Source organism: Thunnus thynnus, chromosome 6 (genome assembly GCF_963924715.1).
Source record: "Thunnus thynnus chromosome 6, fThuThy2.1, whole genome shotgun sequence".
In the NCBI taxonomy this organism is placed as follows: Eukaryota; Metazoa; Chordata; class Actinopteri; order Scombriformes; family Scombridae; genus Thunnus; species Thunnus thynnus.
The window spans coordinates 20,305,401-20,322,447 of record NC_089522.1 but is presented as its reverse complement, the minus strand read 5'-3'; the positions used below and the strand labels follow the sequence as shown (position 1 = coordinate 20,322,447).

Sequence of the window (17,047 nt, the reverse complement as noted above, 5' to 3'; positions counted from 1 at the left end):
AGCAAATAAAAGAAAAACATCACAAGACTCAATTAATGATTAATCAAAATGACAAAGAAAAAACTGCAATGACTTGAAAAGAGTTTTTGAAGAAGGTAAAACTCTTTGCTGGACAAGCCTGACAATAAGTAGCTGATGCTAAAAAACACACCCACTACGATCCCCATGTTGATGCACAATTGACAAATGAGAAGTCACAAAGTCAACCTGAGAATAATTAACTATTGAAAGCAGTTTTTAAAAAGCTTCATCACATTTATTGTCCTCAATATCTGTTATAACAGAATTGGGATGGTTTGAATTATGACTATGCCTGTAGTCAGGTTGCACTGTCTGCAGGTTTCAGCACACGGTTTAAGACAGCAACAGCTCTCACTGATTAAATAGCTGTCAGCATGTAATGGGGAAGAGAAATGTATCATTAATATATGCTGCACTGCCTATTGGCTGGAGGAATGTGAGATGTGACCACACAGAGTAAGCAGTTTTGATACAGAGAATCATTTTTGTTCAAAATGCCTAACTTTGCACCAAATTGGTACATTGAGTAAACTGTGCTCATTTGATAAAAATGTGATTCAAACAGCATGAGAACATTTACTTAGTTTGCAAAACAAACCAACTCACAGGACTGTGGTCACACGGTGTGGTCAGATGATAAAGTGAGGTCATTAGGTGAAAGTGTGGAGGATATTAAAGTGTTTGTAGAGTCAGAGGTCAGGTGAGACTCAATGATAATGAATGAAGCTGAGTGAAATGAGCTGTAAAAATTAGTTGACTTTGCACCACTAATGCAACGTCAGCCGGTCCTCTGTACAGCATCAGCACATAGTTTTTTCAAAGACAACATCTCTCTGTAACCAGAACAGGATGAAGCAATCCCGGCATAATGAAAACCAGAGGCTAGACATAAAAATAAAACCGCTGGAGGGGCAATATAGAGCGGATGGAGAGGGTGGAGGTCACAGGCAAAGGCAAATATGTACATGCTGCATGAGAAGACAGCTGGCTGATGGACGAGGAGGAGATGAATGATAGTGAGATGATCATGACACAGGACAAAAAAAGTAGGATGGATGTAATGAGACATTTTAAAAGATAGTATAGTGAGATGGCATCAGAGAGAACAAATGAGCAGAGACAATGGATGAGTATGGCTGTGACAGTCGGTGTGAGGAGGAAGCTCGCTGAAGAGGATGAGCCTGGTTTGCTGAAGACGAATGTTCAAGCTGATAGACGGGGATGTGACAAGGTCAGGGCAGGAAATGGACACTGCGGCAGAGAGTGCAGCAGTCTCAAGGAGGAAGAAGAACATGGAAAGCGGAAACAGATGTGTTTACAACTTTCTCGTCCCTCAGCTGCATGCCTTGTATCCCTGACAGGAAAGCAGGCTGGAGTCACAATAAGGCTCTTGAAGCTGGAGAAAATACTCGCCTACGCATGAGCCTCCTAAAACACCAACAGCACGCTGTTACAGCAGCAGCAGTGTAAGTTTAAACCCCAGGGCCTGACAGCAGCTGGATGCTCTGCCATCCCTTGGGAAGCAGCACTACACAGAGGACTGTCCTATTGGTGACCTGGAGAAGACACAGCTGAAGGGGGAGGGTGATGAGAGAAAATAACATCAGAGAGAGAGAGAGAGAGAGAGAGAGATAGTTGGGGCGGGGGGCAGGTTGAGTGGTGCTGTAATGCTGGGTAATGCTCATACCTGATACCATGACAAATTGTATGTAATACCATGCAATGTTACAAATTCATATCCGCACATGGGAACTGTGGCTTCTCTTCCTCCAGTTCTTGTTTTAGCACATGCATGAGACAATGTATACTCACCACATGTGCACGCACACACACACACATACACACACACACACACACACACAGCATCCCGTAAGGCACTGTTGTTCTCTATTACTCAAACATCTGATTTAACCAGATATGAGAGTACGAGCCCTTTAATGCATGATGTCAGTACATATATCATATAGAAGGTACACACAAAGCTAAAAATTGCGTAAAGCTAAAGGGCACGTCTCTCTGGTTGCTTTGCAGTGCTACAAGAGGAGGCACGTACATACACACACACACACACACACACACAACCACGGGAGTACGGAGTGGTGGATGAAGTGTGGATGAAGAGAGCAACGCCCTTCTGCACCACTGAAGGCCACAAATTCAGTTATTCAGCTATTTCCTGATGCAGATTCCAGTTTAAGACACTCTGTGGGGAGAAGTGGAGTGAAACAGACACGCGAGCAGCGTACAAAGGCAAAGGCGCCACAGATGACATCAAAGCCTTTGAGTGGCACAAGACTCGAGGGGCTGCATGTGGATGAATTAATAACGGATGTGTGTGTGTTTGCTGGCTTGTGTTGTATACACATGCCAAGACGACTCTTGAGATCTTAAGAGTTGCCCTCTGTGTGTGTCTGACAGCTAAGCGACAGTGGCGTTAGCATACCAAAGCCTTGTGTTTCCCAGACTCCATTAAGATGTGGCTACTCCAGCCAGGCCTCTGTGCTTCTGCCAAGCATCTCCCTCTCACACTGCAGCTACTGTTACACAGCAGGAAAGAGGCATGAGTATTCTCTGTGCAGATGAATGGAAAAGTATTTTTTGCATATTTTCAAATATACAAATGCATCATATTAATAAGCCGTTATTTGAAGTGGCATATACGCTGCACAAATTCTGTGGAATACATTTAAACTCCCATGTAGATATCCCTTCCCTGCCACTTAGCATTTTCTTTTCTGAGAGCATAATTAAATTATCAGCTGTCACTTCTGTTAACTAGCGGAGATGCGCAGTTAATGTGCTAAATGCCACAGGGCTGGAGCTGCTCTGATTCAATGCATCTTAAGTGACCTCTCGTCAAAGCATCTCATTCTGCTCTGTTTTTTTTTTTTCTCTCTGGGTGACAGGCTGGACAATCCCAACAAGCATCATCTTTGTTTGAATATCCGGATGTGTACATGCTAATGCACATTGTGAAGCATACACAAGCACATGCAAAGTGTCAGCAGAGCAGTCAGAATGACATGAGTATGAAGAGAAACTATTAAAAGTGTGCTAAAAACGGAGGAATCTTGTCCCAAGATGCTTTTGTTGGTAAATGTTAATCACAAGAGCCACAGCCCTGATGTGAGACAATAATCCTTTGTTTGGGCGAGTGTTTGAGAGGAGACATGATGCTGTCTATAACCCTGCTTAAAGTGTAGAGCCCTTCAGTGCTCCTGCAGGCATTTAGTCTTCAGATTCCAACAAAATTTTGTTAAGGATCCTCACGTAGATATTTATAGAGGACTCTCAAACAGACTCTGACGTTGCAGTGCAACACAGCCACTTGAGCTCTTTCACTGGCAGCTCATACTTGAACTTTTGAGTTTGTGTTCTGCTTTCTGCTAAAGTAATGAAGTGAACTTTAAATGTTTGCTTTACAGGAAGCATGCCTGCGTGCATGTTAACATTCAGTGTAGCAGTAGCGTGCAATATAACCACATGATTATTCTGCACATTTAAAACAGAGCCACTGACCACACTGTGAGGAAATGCTTGGGCACAGCCCACAGCTCCAGTCAGCAAACATGGACACAGAGACAAAGAGATACTGTATCTTTACAAGTTTCATTTTATTGGTGTACTTTGACAATAACAATGATGGTATAAAAGAAAATCTCCATCATACAAATTTCAATAATCAAAAGATAATATGCCGATACACAAACAGATCCACATAAGGCTGACATCAAGTTTTGACAAGTGGCTTCAAATGGCTTCAATTCAAGGAGAACGTCACTCCTTACAATCAGAGAAGATATATCTTAAATTTATTAATCTGTATCCTTTTTCTTTTTTTTTTTTTTAATAGTTAGCTTTCATACAAAAGAAATGAATCTGTGTAGATTTTGGAGTGGATTGTGTCGCTGGTTTGGGTGCCTGTGTTTCATTGCATTATAAGCATATGGTGTTTTTGGCTGACACATCGCTATCCTACAGTGCTTTCCACTGACCTACACCTTACCCCAACTGCTGTCACCATCAGAGAGACATCACGAACAGAAACAAAGACATTGAACTTCATTTGAAGATCGATGCTTATGTCTGCCATCATATGTCTCCTCTACTGCTACAGCATATTAAGCACAGGAAGGCCTCAGGAATGCAGCCTCTAGGATTGTGAGAGGAATCTAAAATTTTATGGGATAAGGATATTTTTAATTTTAAAAAAAGGCTGTGATGTAAAAACATTGATGTCGCTGTATAAGCTTCACTAGCACTTAAATGGCACCAGGTAAATCCACAGCCAAACCCCTCCAAAGCCTTGTTCTTTATGCTAGCATCTGTAGTGATTCAAGACCTTATAGAATTTCTAAAACACTACACACAACAATATTTACAATGATCATAATATTGGTATGCACTTTTGTCCATTTAAATATTTTGCATATAAAAAAAAATAAAAACTTGAGTGAAAAACACTGCAATAAATTAAGAAGCTTTAAGGCTGCCAGTCTTGTCAGATGCCCAATAAATGGTCCCTTCATTTAAACCGGCACAGAATGGATCAGAACGGATGAGATAATGGTACGATGAGCAGCAGGTTTGGTCTTGGTCTGGATAGAGACCATTTACAGTATATGTAACAGGAACAAGACCAGCCAGCATGCTCTTATCACAAACCTAACATCTATTTTCAGTTTTAGATAAAAGCAAGAGAGTGCTGACTGATTTGCCCCTGTTACTAAGTTATCTAGTGGACAAAGCTGTCTAGTAATAACAGAACAAAACCCATCTTGTTGAATATGGAGTTGGCTGATGAAGCTGCTCATTCTACATTGTGGAGTATAGAGCCTAATACTGACTCTAAGAATATCTACGTCATCCTCTTTATATTGAGAAGCCCCTCTATGTTGAGTCTGAACACTCATCCTAAAACAATTTGGCTTTTGCTATATGTCCATCTAGCTTTTAATTTAAAGCAATGAAAAAAAAATGAAATGATGAATTGACAAAATGACAAAAAAAAGATAATATACAGTGTATCATGTACGTGTTAAGAACTAGAAAAGAACCTGCAAGTTGTTCACAACCGAGATCACTATAAATCATTTTCTTATCAGTGCTGGAAAACAAAATGAAAAACAAAAAAACCTCAAATCTCAAATGGAGGACAGTTAAACCTCTGAAAGGTTTAGCCATTTCACTCAAACACACGTGGAAAAGAAAACTTAACGCAAACGCTGCTACTGTCCATGACCTCCACTGAGCACCTCCTGAGTGATTGGCTAGGAGGTAAACACGTGCTTCTGCTTGTGGCAATGAACCAGAACAACAAATGCACTGATTAGCTTCACCTGGCATGATGAGAAGGCAACAGGTTTACAAATGTATGGATCAAAAAACACAGCCACTTATACAGGATGCAGCTTGCAATTAAACGCTAGAGCCATAAAAAAAATCGCAGGGATGTTTTGTCCATCGATAGTGGCCTTTCTGTTGTTAAGATTGGTTCCAGTAAGCACGTAGAGAGAGACTCCCTGAAAGGGAACTCTGAAAGGTCAGCACCATTGATTATCAATTAGTACCAAGGAGATGCTCAGTGAAAGACATTGACTACTAGCATTTTCTGATTAGGTGTCTTGCTCTTCCTGTGGTTGTCACACAAAATGGCCTCCTCCAACGTGTCTGTTAAGCAGATTAATACACATCAGGCTACGGGGTTCTGTTTCATTTCACCAGACTAGCTATTCATGTCATCCCTGAAGTGGAAAACTCTCCATCTGAATGAAATGAATCAGCTCCCTGTTTACACAGACCTGAACCTCAAGATCCCACACAAATACGCATAACTACGAGTTTCAGTGCATCTAACACAGTCTGTCATATGTCACCTACTAAATCATCACATCAACCGCAAGAAACATAAAAACCGAACAATTACAGAAAATAATCCATAAAAGATCAAATAAATAAAACGAGGTCCAGCCTCTTTACTTCTTATTTCATTGTGGGAACACATCAGTTAGTCAACCACCCACATTTTCCCCAAAAGATACATCTTAAGAAATGCATACAAGGCGATTTATGTGAAATGAAGTAGCTGCATGACTAGAGGACAGACAGTGAGGAGAGAATGTCTGTATGTTTTTTTTTTTTTTTTTTTAAAAAAAGGACCTACATTTACAGTATTGGGATATTGTACTTGAAATAAAACACTGTAAAATACACAAATCAGAGAGGGACATTTGAGCAGCCGTTGTGTACTGCCAGAGTGCTGTGTCAATGCACAGAGTTCAAAAACTCTCTGAGACAAAGTCTGATTTACACACACACAAAAAAAAACCCTCACTGGCAAAAGCCTGGCCACAAGTCAACAAAGCTAATCAGTGGTTTATCAGCTGACGTCTTGGATGAGCATTCAGACCTTTTCCCTATCCAAGTCTAGATAAAGAAGTTTGTTAAAAAAATAAAGGCAGGCATTAGATACGTTGTTGAAGAGATACAGTTTTCACAGCACTCACAGTGGAGGAGGGCTGGCTAACAGTATTACAAACACTAGACAATCTGAAAAATAACAAAGCAAAAGCTTCTGTAAACACCAGTGACAGTGACAGCAATCAAGTATTCTCTACCTTCAATGCTCTTCCATAAAAATGAAGGTGAGTAAACATCAAGGATGTGGGATCTAAAAATAAAACGGAATCTGTTTATCTCTCCCTGGCCTGGACTTAAACACATTGCACGCAGAGTGAGGTCTCCAGTCAGTCTGTCACAGTTTCAGGGGTGAAGTCTCCCAGAGGTCACCCTGGAGACCTTGGACTGACAACAGGATACATACAGGCCATTTGCATAGCTCTCCCTCACTTATATACACACAGACACGCACACAGACACATACAGGTTCTGAAAAGGGTGGCATGTTTGCTTAGGCAAAGGTGTGTTGAATGTGAAGTTTGCATACGCAGTCACTCCTTCTCGGTAGTCCAATAAGAGTATGCTAGCACCTGTGCTATTGCATCTGTATAGTGAGGAAGTCAGGTCTAAGTTCAGGTGTCTGATATTACAGCTTATTGCTAACGGGATGAGCATTGCTCTCCAACACAGCCCCTTGCAGGCAGCCGGGACATCCAATGCAACTATGCAAACACAAACATCACAGTCTTTAAATGGTATGTTCACAGGACAAAATATAATTGATGATTAAGGTATTAATATTCTTTAAACTCAGGATAAACTATTTCACATATTGATGATTGAAAACACTCACTCTTTATATCATTTTCTCTCACTCTCTTCACTTGTAGATTTGGCATACCTTCTGCAGAACCAGCTGCAAGCGTCTACTCTGTTAAAGTTGCAGTGTGGTTGTGTATGTGCATGCAATTCACAGGTTTACTGCATTTGTGAAAATAAGAAGTAAGAGAGTAAAAATCAAAGCCTCAGTGCCCATGTCAGCACATGTAAGTCAAAATGGTTGTGTGCGTGCATGTGTGGCGCGTGCATGCACTCAAATGTACCTGTGTATCATGGCCTATTTTAATAAACAAGCACAATAGCAAAGGGCTGAACTAATCAAAACAGGCTTATTATCATTAACTGAATACGGAAATTAATGAATGGATGGATGCTGAAGGCCAAAATGGTGCAAAAGGCATGTGGAGACTGAAGACTAGATAAGCCCAGATGAGAAAAGTGATGGATTGTGGCACAAACAAGTGCAGCATTTATCCCTATTTTCTTATATGATTTATCCAACATACTTATTTGAGTCTCCATTTTTTGCATACAAACAAAAGAAACAAAGCAAAGAATCAATCAACTAAAAAGTCCTAAGCAGTGCTGCAACTGGTGAGATATGGCTGATGTCCAAGAGGACTTTGATTCCCAGATGGTTTGCAGTCCAGCTGTTCCTACGTCAGTAGTCAGCTACGGGTGCAAGCATTCTGCTCAAGCTGACTGTGATGTTGGTGTAGAGAGGCCTCCTGGACACTAGGGGGGAGTAGTTTAGGTTGTTGAGACCATCCACTTTCTGTCTCTCCTTTGAGTGGCGTAGAAGACTATACCTGCAAGAACAAATAATTGATCAATAAATCTTTTGAAGAGAAAAGAAGAGAAAGAAGCAAATACAACACTGAAGAAGACAATGCAGTGCAACAGTGCTGCACTCATAAACTGTAAAAAAAAAAAAAAAAAAAAAGGATAATGGATGTTGAGTTTGGCATTTTGACCGTCGCTATTTTTGGAGCCAGAAGTGACCATATTTGGACGAGAGGGTGCAGCCAATCCTGATGCTAGCTGCTAGCTTGGTAAGAACGGTGCATTTACAGTCTATGGTTGACTGTGATAATGCTAATGCTAATTTTTGTTTGTGAAAAACAGGTTTATTATCATTAAATTAAAACAAAATGGACTTACCAGAAAAACCGAACATCTGACTTTTTAAAGGGTCTTTTAGTACAACTATATGCTGAACACCACTTTTTTAGGTGAACAAAATGTTACAATTAACTCAGATTCAGATTGTGCAATCTGCAATCTCACCACTAGATGCCACTAAATCCTACACACTGCACCTTTAATCAATGAAAGAAACATTTATTCCTTGGGCTGTTTTAAGTAACTTAGATTTTGAGCAGAGAGAGCATGATTGGAATTCAGCCCTGAAGCATACAAGCATATCACATGCAAAGTCTTTAAAAGAGTTGAAATTCTCTGAAAGTCACTGCTCTGGCTTTTCATGTGACTGGCTTACATCACATGAGCTTAAGCTCATGCCAATTATCAGGTTCCACTTTTAACCAAAGTGTGTGTGTGTGTGTGTGTGAATGAGCTGTGCATACATAGAGACTAACCTTCCCAGGAACTGGACTTCTCCACGATGATGATGGGGAATTGACATGTAGCGTCCCTGCTCTCTGTGTGGTCTACTTACTGTATAATTGGCAAACCGCACCCTACACAAACATATTAAATGTTCAATGATCCATCATATGCACAGTCAGGCAGAGCAAGCATTGCAATGTGGACTGATTGTCATATACTCCTAGAAAGCATAATAATTACTCTGTGGGACACATTATCTGATTACATACTGTCATACATATAGACATATAGAAATACGAGAGGAGAGACAAAAAGGTTTTGCAGTAAATGCACAAAAATGGGGTAATTACAGACAGATATAAATACACAACTCAATCAGAAAGAACAGCAAGAATTGGCAGTGTGTATTGAGAGCCCTGAGTGTGTACAGCTGCCTGTGAGCTGTGTAGGTGGGGGAAGGAACAACAATGCTGTGTCACAAAGGCAAATGGAGGGGGAAAAAAAATACAAAAGCCTGCTATATGCCAACTGGCCTAACCCATCTCTCGTGCTGCAGCTCTGTCAGATAGGCCAATGTTTGTGTGTGTGTGTGTGTGTGTGCTTTCTCTTCACCTGTTCCAGAGGTCATCGTCCTCTCCCCCCCAGCCCCAGAATGCATTAGGAAATCCATTAATCTTCTTGAACTGCTTCACCGTCAGGCCACTGACACCACCGAAGAACTCATTATATGGAAGCCTTGGAGGGACAATTACACATATTAAATTCATATTAAGTAAGGAATACATTTACTGTACTGTATATCCCCATAGAGACAGAAACAGGACTCACATATAGGAGTACTTGTCGAGCTTCACCGCAAAATGTCGGGGCATGTCTGTGCAGCCATAGTAATTCCTGTCGTTCTCCATGAGGTGGTCCACATCGTGGAAGACCAGACAGTCCCAGTCCAGGTCCTTCATAGCCTCCTTGTAGCCCACGTTGAACAACATGGCTCGGTTAAATGGCTCCGTGCCCCCCTAGACAGAAGGATTACAAGGGACGGAGGCAGTGGGAGAAAAGAAAAAAAAGAGACTTTCATGTTATGACAATTTCTTTTTTATGACTTGTTATGCAATAGCTTTTCATATTCAACTGTTTCAATGAACATTATTATGACCTGAGAAGGTGACTCACTTCCTGCAAGTGTTGCATGGGTGAACTGGGAATGCGTGTGGGCATACCTGCTCTACAACATAAAAGGCAAACTGGAGTCTCTGTTTCTGCAGTACTGGCACCAGGTGTCTGAGGAGGATGGGTAAGTGTTCATGTCGGTTCCTGAACGGGACTAGGATTGCCACCTGGGGACACAAAATGGAGTAGAATATGTCAGACATGAAATGACATACATGTACAAACATAACAGTCAAACATTTGGACACACTTTCTCATTGAAGGGAATGGGAAGGTGTGTCCAAACTTTTGACTGATACTGTATATATACTGTAACTGAACAGGGACAGAGTCACAGAGCAGTCTGATCTGTGCAACTAAGTAAACAGAACTATTTGTAAAAAGTGTATATGTTTCTGAGAGTCATGATCTCTCAGCAGTAGGTAAATGGGAAAGTGTGGGTGAAAGCAGCACCAAAAACCGTTAATTATCGAGACTTGACATCTTGACTTGACATGCCTGACTTCTATTTCCACAATGAGATCTGACACGCATCGATCATAAAAGCATTGAGATACTAAATGTCTGTGAAAGGTGTGTCGTTTTTTTTTTTTCTTTTCTTTTTCCCAAGTCCGTTTTTGAGTTTCTTTTGAAGTGCAATAAAAGGCAAACACAGGGAGGAACAAAAAGCATGGGAAATGCAAAACAAAAAGTGAGAGACTACTGTGGTAGATGAGAGAAAGACTGCTGGCTAATGAGAGCGAGAAATAGAGATTTGGTTGTGAGAACATACACAGTCCCTCAAGGCAAATGAACGCGAGAGACAGACAGGCAGATGGCAGGCAAGATCGCTCTGTTGGACAAAAAAAGAGTGATAAAAAAAAAAGAGCACATGCCAGAGGAGTGTGGTTCAGGAATGAAACTGTATTGCAAAGTACACTGAAAGGGCAGAATTCATGTTTTGCCTGCTTCTTGTACTTTGTACTTTTGACATTTGAGTATATATGTACATTTTTTGCACGTGAATGTCAGACAGAACAACCACACTATCCTGATTTGCAGAATGAATGACAGAAAGCAGGTGAGTGGTGTGTATGAAACATTTTGTACACATGTGTCAGACATGCCAGTTATTGTGTTATGTGCAGTTTGTCACCAGACTGTGAACTGTTAGTACTGAACACTCCCTGTCATTACTTTTCTAGCTCACACGAAAGGGACATCTCACTCAACAGCACTTACATTTCCCCTTCACCTTATGTGCTCGGGTTTGGAGACATTAGCTGTAGCTTACTAGTTTGTGGAGCTTAAAGCAATAAAAATACATTTAAATTTTTCAACAGTAATATCTGTTTCTAAAGAGAATGATATGGCTACTCATAATAATTCAGATTTTTGTTTTGTATTCTTACTTAATGAAGTTAGACAGTTGTTGGGTGTACTTTGGAAGAAAGTAGCTTTTATTCAAACTGTTCACAACAAGGTCTGCACATCAGCATAAGTAATCATGACATTTATTTGGAAAAAGACATTGCTGTGACTTTGTTTTAGTGTTATTTACACCACAGCTTGTATGTCTAAACTGCGGCAAATCATACAAAAACAATTGGAATGGACTGGCAGGAGCATTTGTTATATTTCTTCACTCACTCGTCTGTATATTTGACAGTGCTTTTCAGCGAATAACCCTTTTAACAATATCACATTCACACTTACCTTCCAGCGAGGTAAACAGTCTTTGGGCTTCCAGAAGCCCCCTGTGGCCATGACAGGCTCTCCCTGCAGCAGGGATCTCTCCACTTCCTCCAAAGATACCTCACTCATATTCACCTGCAACCTGCCCTCTGTGTGCAGGGAAGAAAAAAGAAGATGCAGAGATTAATGAGGCAGAAGGAGACATGGCAGTGAGAAAGAAAGAGGGAGTGAATCAGATGAAACGGTCAAGAGAAGAATGAGGAAATAAAGCTGTAAGGAATAAGATAAGGAAAACATTAATGGTAATTGAAACAGGTTAGATAAGAAAGAAGGAGGGGGGAAACGTGCCAATGCCTGTGACAGTTGAGCAATCTGGGGCATCAATTGCTGGGCAAAGCTATTCTGTGTCACAACAACATATGTGCATTCATCATTCATTAATAGAAGTAAATCCAATAAAAAAAACAACTTGAGTAAATATTTTACAAGGCCAAGAGAACCTGAAGGACAACTGTTTTTTAGGTCAACTGAGGAAGTTTCTCATATATCACAGAATCATCAGCCAGGATCAAATCAAAGCATTAAAACCAAACTTTAAACTGAAACCTTAACAATGTACTTACTCATCGAGGGCAGCCTCTCAGGGCAAACCTGTGAGGGGAGGTAGGTGAAGCCCTCTGGGAGGTATGTAGTGGGAGGAGCATCGCTCTCGCTCATGTTGAAGTCATAGGCGTAATCTGGAGTCACACACATCAGCAGCATTAGCTTAATCCAGCCTTTATCTGCATAAAGTCTAGCTGTGTGCTCTATTGTTTTGTATCAATGCTTTTTATCTTTTCATCTCAAATCTTTCACTGGTAAATAAGATTATGTCTTTATGTATGAGTAACTAACAGTAAAACTAGGACAGACTCAACTACAATATATATATATATATATATTTTTAAACTTCCTTTACCTAACCAGGGTGGAAACTGCATTTGTGCCCATGTAATTGCATAATAGACAACGTGTGAGCTACGTATTCCTGATACACCTTGGTATATAACAATATGTATGTTTTTTACCTGTACCATTGACGCTGTAAGCCCCTCTCACCACCTGCTCCAGAACCTGAGCCCCAATGTTCTTCACATTCTCTCTGATCTGAATCCCTCTGGCTTGGACCATGAACACGTACTCATTCACTGGGAACAGAGAAAAAAAAAGGAAAGAAAGTTAAGTCATTTTATTCCTGTTCCCATTGTAAAAGTGTTTCTACCCAGCAGATTGAAAAGAGGCATTAAAAACAGGGAGGGTCAACATCTTAACACAATACAGCGACTTAACGATACATTCCTCAGGGGTAATAACCCACAATAGTGCGTAAATGCAAACTCTTACTCTCATAAAAACAGATGCAATTAGATGTCTATGCTTTTCACCATTTTTTAACTCATGACAAACATTTCCTCCTTCCATTTCTCCTCCTCAGTGGGAAACCCATACCTGCCAACCCTGGACGAATTTTTTGAGCACAGCTTCCTTGACCTAGATGCGTCAGATGCAAATCAATGCTGTTCGCACAATGAATTACTGTAAGTAATTTGCAAACATACACATAACATGTGTACATCATTTGCACACATGCAGCGAGCAGACAAAAATGTAAGGGATACACTGATATGAAAATTCTTGATACCAATAACAGATTGTTTACAAAAAAATGTGCAGATGCCACTACTGTTAGTTGGTCATTTATGCCTGTCTGTCCATTTTTCTTTCACCTGCTTAAACACAGCTTACCAAGGAACACAATTTCACTCAGACTACACACTAACCTACCACTACTGCTGCATTTATATAGTTTCTATTGTTTACACCTCCGCAATAATCTTTATAATAATAACTTTAAGCCAATTTGATCTTTGAAAATATGATTTTCAGGTCATTTGAAAAGATGATAACAATGTAGCTGTAAAACCCATACCAGCCCTTAACAGGCTATTTTGTGGCTACAATGAAATAAATATTTTAGAGCTGGTTAATACAACAGTTCTCATTATAGGTGGGCTATAACTTGATGGTATGATGACCTAATGACAATACAGGCTGAATATGAACATGACTGTTGAAACTGTAGAAGTAATCACATCCCTCCTTACATATTTTACTTAATTTGCAGTGAGGGGGTGTTTCCTTGAAATTTTCCTGGAGTAGGCAAAGTTATAGACTACAGTGCCAACACACACACACACACACACACACACACACACACAGAGCAGGCCACAGGCCCATTCTGCCTTTTACACACATGTGCGCACACACATGCCTCCTGGTAACTTTCTAGGTAACGTTATTTCTGTGCCACATGAACTCACTTTTTTCCCATCTGCAGGCTACAAGCTGCCATACATCCATGCACAATTGAACCATGGATGTATGAATTGAACTCACAGGCGTCACCAGCTTTTTGCGTAGTTTAGAGTGACAAATCGTACCAGCGCACTTTGATGTCAAAATGCATACCTGCTACGCAAAATGCGTACAGGTTGGCAGGTCTGGAAACCACTTAGAACAATCTGTATGTTGGGGAAAGATAAACTTGGAGCACTGGCAGGTTAATGCCTGTTCTAGTCTAAGCACACTCTTCTACCTGATCTGGCCTAAACTGATTATCTGCCTAGGTGACTTAATGACAGGGGATTTCCCAAAAACACATCCAGAGGCTTTCATTCCAAAGATGCCAACAATTGGAATGTTAATCTGTGATGATGGGGGAGGAGCAGGGATAGAGATACAACTCATTTAGGAAGGAGAAAGAGACAGAGATGATGAATTTGAAATGATTGATTGGTTCCTGCCTTCTACGCATGATAGTTGCAATGTTTTTCCTTATTACGCTGTACAAATTTCTGCCATCTACCTCGCTGTAGGTCATCGATTATGATTTTTGATGCATTCATTTGTCATGGGAAAAAACAACGAGAGGGCACGAAGAGGGTGAGAGTGACACAGAGAACAGGCAGCAGTCGGGTGGAGAGGGAGCATTTGAAATTTCTCCCTGCATTTCAGTGTCAGTGTCAGTTACCACAGTAACCTTTCACAGAAACGTGACATGATGCACATCTCAAACAATGACCACCACCATCGACCTTCAGTCAAGAATGAGACCTGACTAATCCTCATATCATGTTGGAAATCTCTTATCATTACTGTTCAGTGGATTTACATGATTTACATGAGCTTCACTAGAGAAGCTAGTTCCTCTCCAGTCGCGTAGTGTGGGTTGAGCAAAATAACACCACAACAGAGGACAACTGGCAAACGCAACAATAAAGTGGAACAAAGTGAGGGGATGTGGTCTAACTGTTAACTCTCCCGCTCAACAGAGTAAGTGAATGTGTAGCCCTGACTTACCAGAACAGTGACTCACAACTTAATCTTTTCCTCTATTGTCTGATGTCATGATGGTTTGTCCACAACTTCTGGAATTACTTCCAGGATATCTGACTACTACAGGATGTCATATTTCGAAACTGGGGGAAAAAAAAGTTTCAAAAGGTCGAAACTCAATGTTTGAGTGTTTGATGGCTTGAAATCTAATATAAAAGTTTTGCAAGATTGAAACTATGTTTTGAAGACTTGTTTTGATAAGTTGAAAAAAAAATTAAAATTCATGTTTGCTGAGATTTGAATTTTCATTCATCTTTTTCTGGCATACATTTTCATTATCATTAATTTGTATTTGAGTTTTCCTTTTTCACAATTAAAGCTCTCTTTTTACAGTGCTTCTCCAACAAATTTGTCACTGTTCTCCCTGTGTATTAGTTTATTTTCCTGGTTTGAAACCCTGTAAATGGTGATCTGAAAACATATGCACATATGTTGAGAAAAAACATTTTGAGACGTTGAAACTTGAGATCTTTATTTTGAAACTTTTGTGGATGTACACTCACACTTCTATTGCAGACTGTTCTTTCAGAGCTGAGTTTACAACACCCATTTCTCAGCCCACACAGTTACGAGCTTGCGAGTCACATGATTTCTGGCAGCTCTGGTCTGAAACTCCAAAATTCTGAAACAGACAGTCTGGGGGGAAAAAAAAAAAAAAAAAAGCTGTGATCCTGGAGGCATGGGCTTTTTTTAACCTATTGTTTGCCCTCTGCAGAAATAGTCCAAGCAATGTACCAGGTTAGGTGGGATTGACAGACTTTCCCTTCAATGACTGAAGCGCACAGGATATGCCAACAGGATGCACGGTTCTCTGTGCTGTCTGGCTTCCCCGAGTAGTGACCCAAGAGTCTCCAGCCAACACACAAGCTCTCTACTGTGTGGGCAGATCTCTAAAAAGTGGGTGTTGTAAACTCAGCTCTGAAATAACAGTCTGTAATGTGAGTGCAAATTTACATCCGCAAAAGTTTCTAAATAAAGATTCGCCATTTCGAAACTCAAGTTTCGACATTTCAAAACGTTTTTTCCAACATATCCGCACCTTTAAAAACGACAACAAAACAAGAACTTTATTAGATTTCAAGCTTCAAACAGTGAGTTTCAACCTTTTGAAGCTTTTTTTTCAGTTTTGAAATGACATGATATTCATCCCATACACTACTACTACTCTTACTGTATTTGGAGCAGCATGCCAGCACAATGCCAAACTGCCAATCTGACAGATCTCTGCATCTGTGAACCTGTATCCAACTGTACAATCTCTAGCCATTAATCCAGTCTACATTTATCTTAAAGCAATCCCAGTATGATCCACTCCCCTCTGTGTATGCGCGTACATGTGTGTCTGTGTGCGTGCTGATATGCGCGTACACGATACTGCTGAGCTAGAAATCCACGGGATGTGATTTGTCATTAGTAATTGTATTACAGTTTCCATCACATTCATCTTGTTCTATACAAACTGCCTGGCTTGCAGGACTAGAAACTAGTGGCTATGCAGTAACTGAAATCAATGTTCTCATTTTACCTCTGTAGCATGCAAATATTACACTGTGGCTAGAGCAAATCTGCAAAGGATAATAATAATAAAAAGGAATACAAGAACATAGAATAGATCCTATTCACTCTCACTGTAACACATGCAGAAGTGGATCAACACACACACACACACACACACACACACACACACACACACACACACACACACACACACACACACACACACACACACACACACACGCCCTTCTGAGGCACCATATGACAGAAAAATGCTAAGAGGCTTCTGGAGTGTGATCCAGTCCTGCAGGCACCGACACATTTGACATGTTAGCATCGCGTTCCCATGCCTGCCAAACATATGGAGATATATTATCTATGCATATTTCTACTAGGACAAATCCATCGTACATATGTACTGTACATGTACACACTGCACTTTTCC

At 40.5% G+C, this 17,047-nt stretch overlaps 1 protein-coding gene across 1 annotated transcript in view; it reads right to left on the bottom strand.

Moving 5' to 3' along the window:
* Positions 1-3,611: 3,611 nt before the first annotated feature.
* b4galt5 (UDP-Gal:betaGlcNAc beta 1,4- galactosyltransferase, polypeptide 5) overlaps positions 3,612-17,047 on the bottom strand; it is a 32,334-nt gene continuing 18,898 nt past the window's right edge. Inside the window, exons 2-9 of the mRNA XM_067592459.1 lie at positions 12,741-12,860; positions 12,297-12,410; positions 11,695-11,822; positions 10,050-10,166; positions 9,658-9,845; positions 9,442-9,564; positions 8,859-8,960; positions 3,612-8,069 (exon numbers count right to left, since the gene is read on the bottom strand). Coding sequence (XP_067448560.1) covers positions 7,922-8,069; positions 8,859-8,960; positions 9,442-9,564; positions 9,658-9,845; positions 10,050-10,166; positions 11,695-11,822; positions 12,297-12,410; positions 12,741-12,860 — 1,040 coding nt within the window. The 3' untranslated portion in view covers positions 3,612-7,921. The remainder of the gene's footprint in view (positions 8,070-8,858; positions 8,961-9,441; positions 9,565-9,657; positions 9,846-10,049; positions 10,167-11,694; positions 11,823-12,296; positions 12,411-12,740; positions 12,861-17,047) is intronic.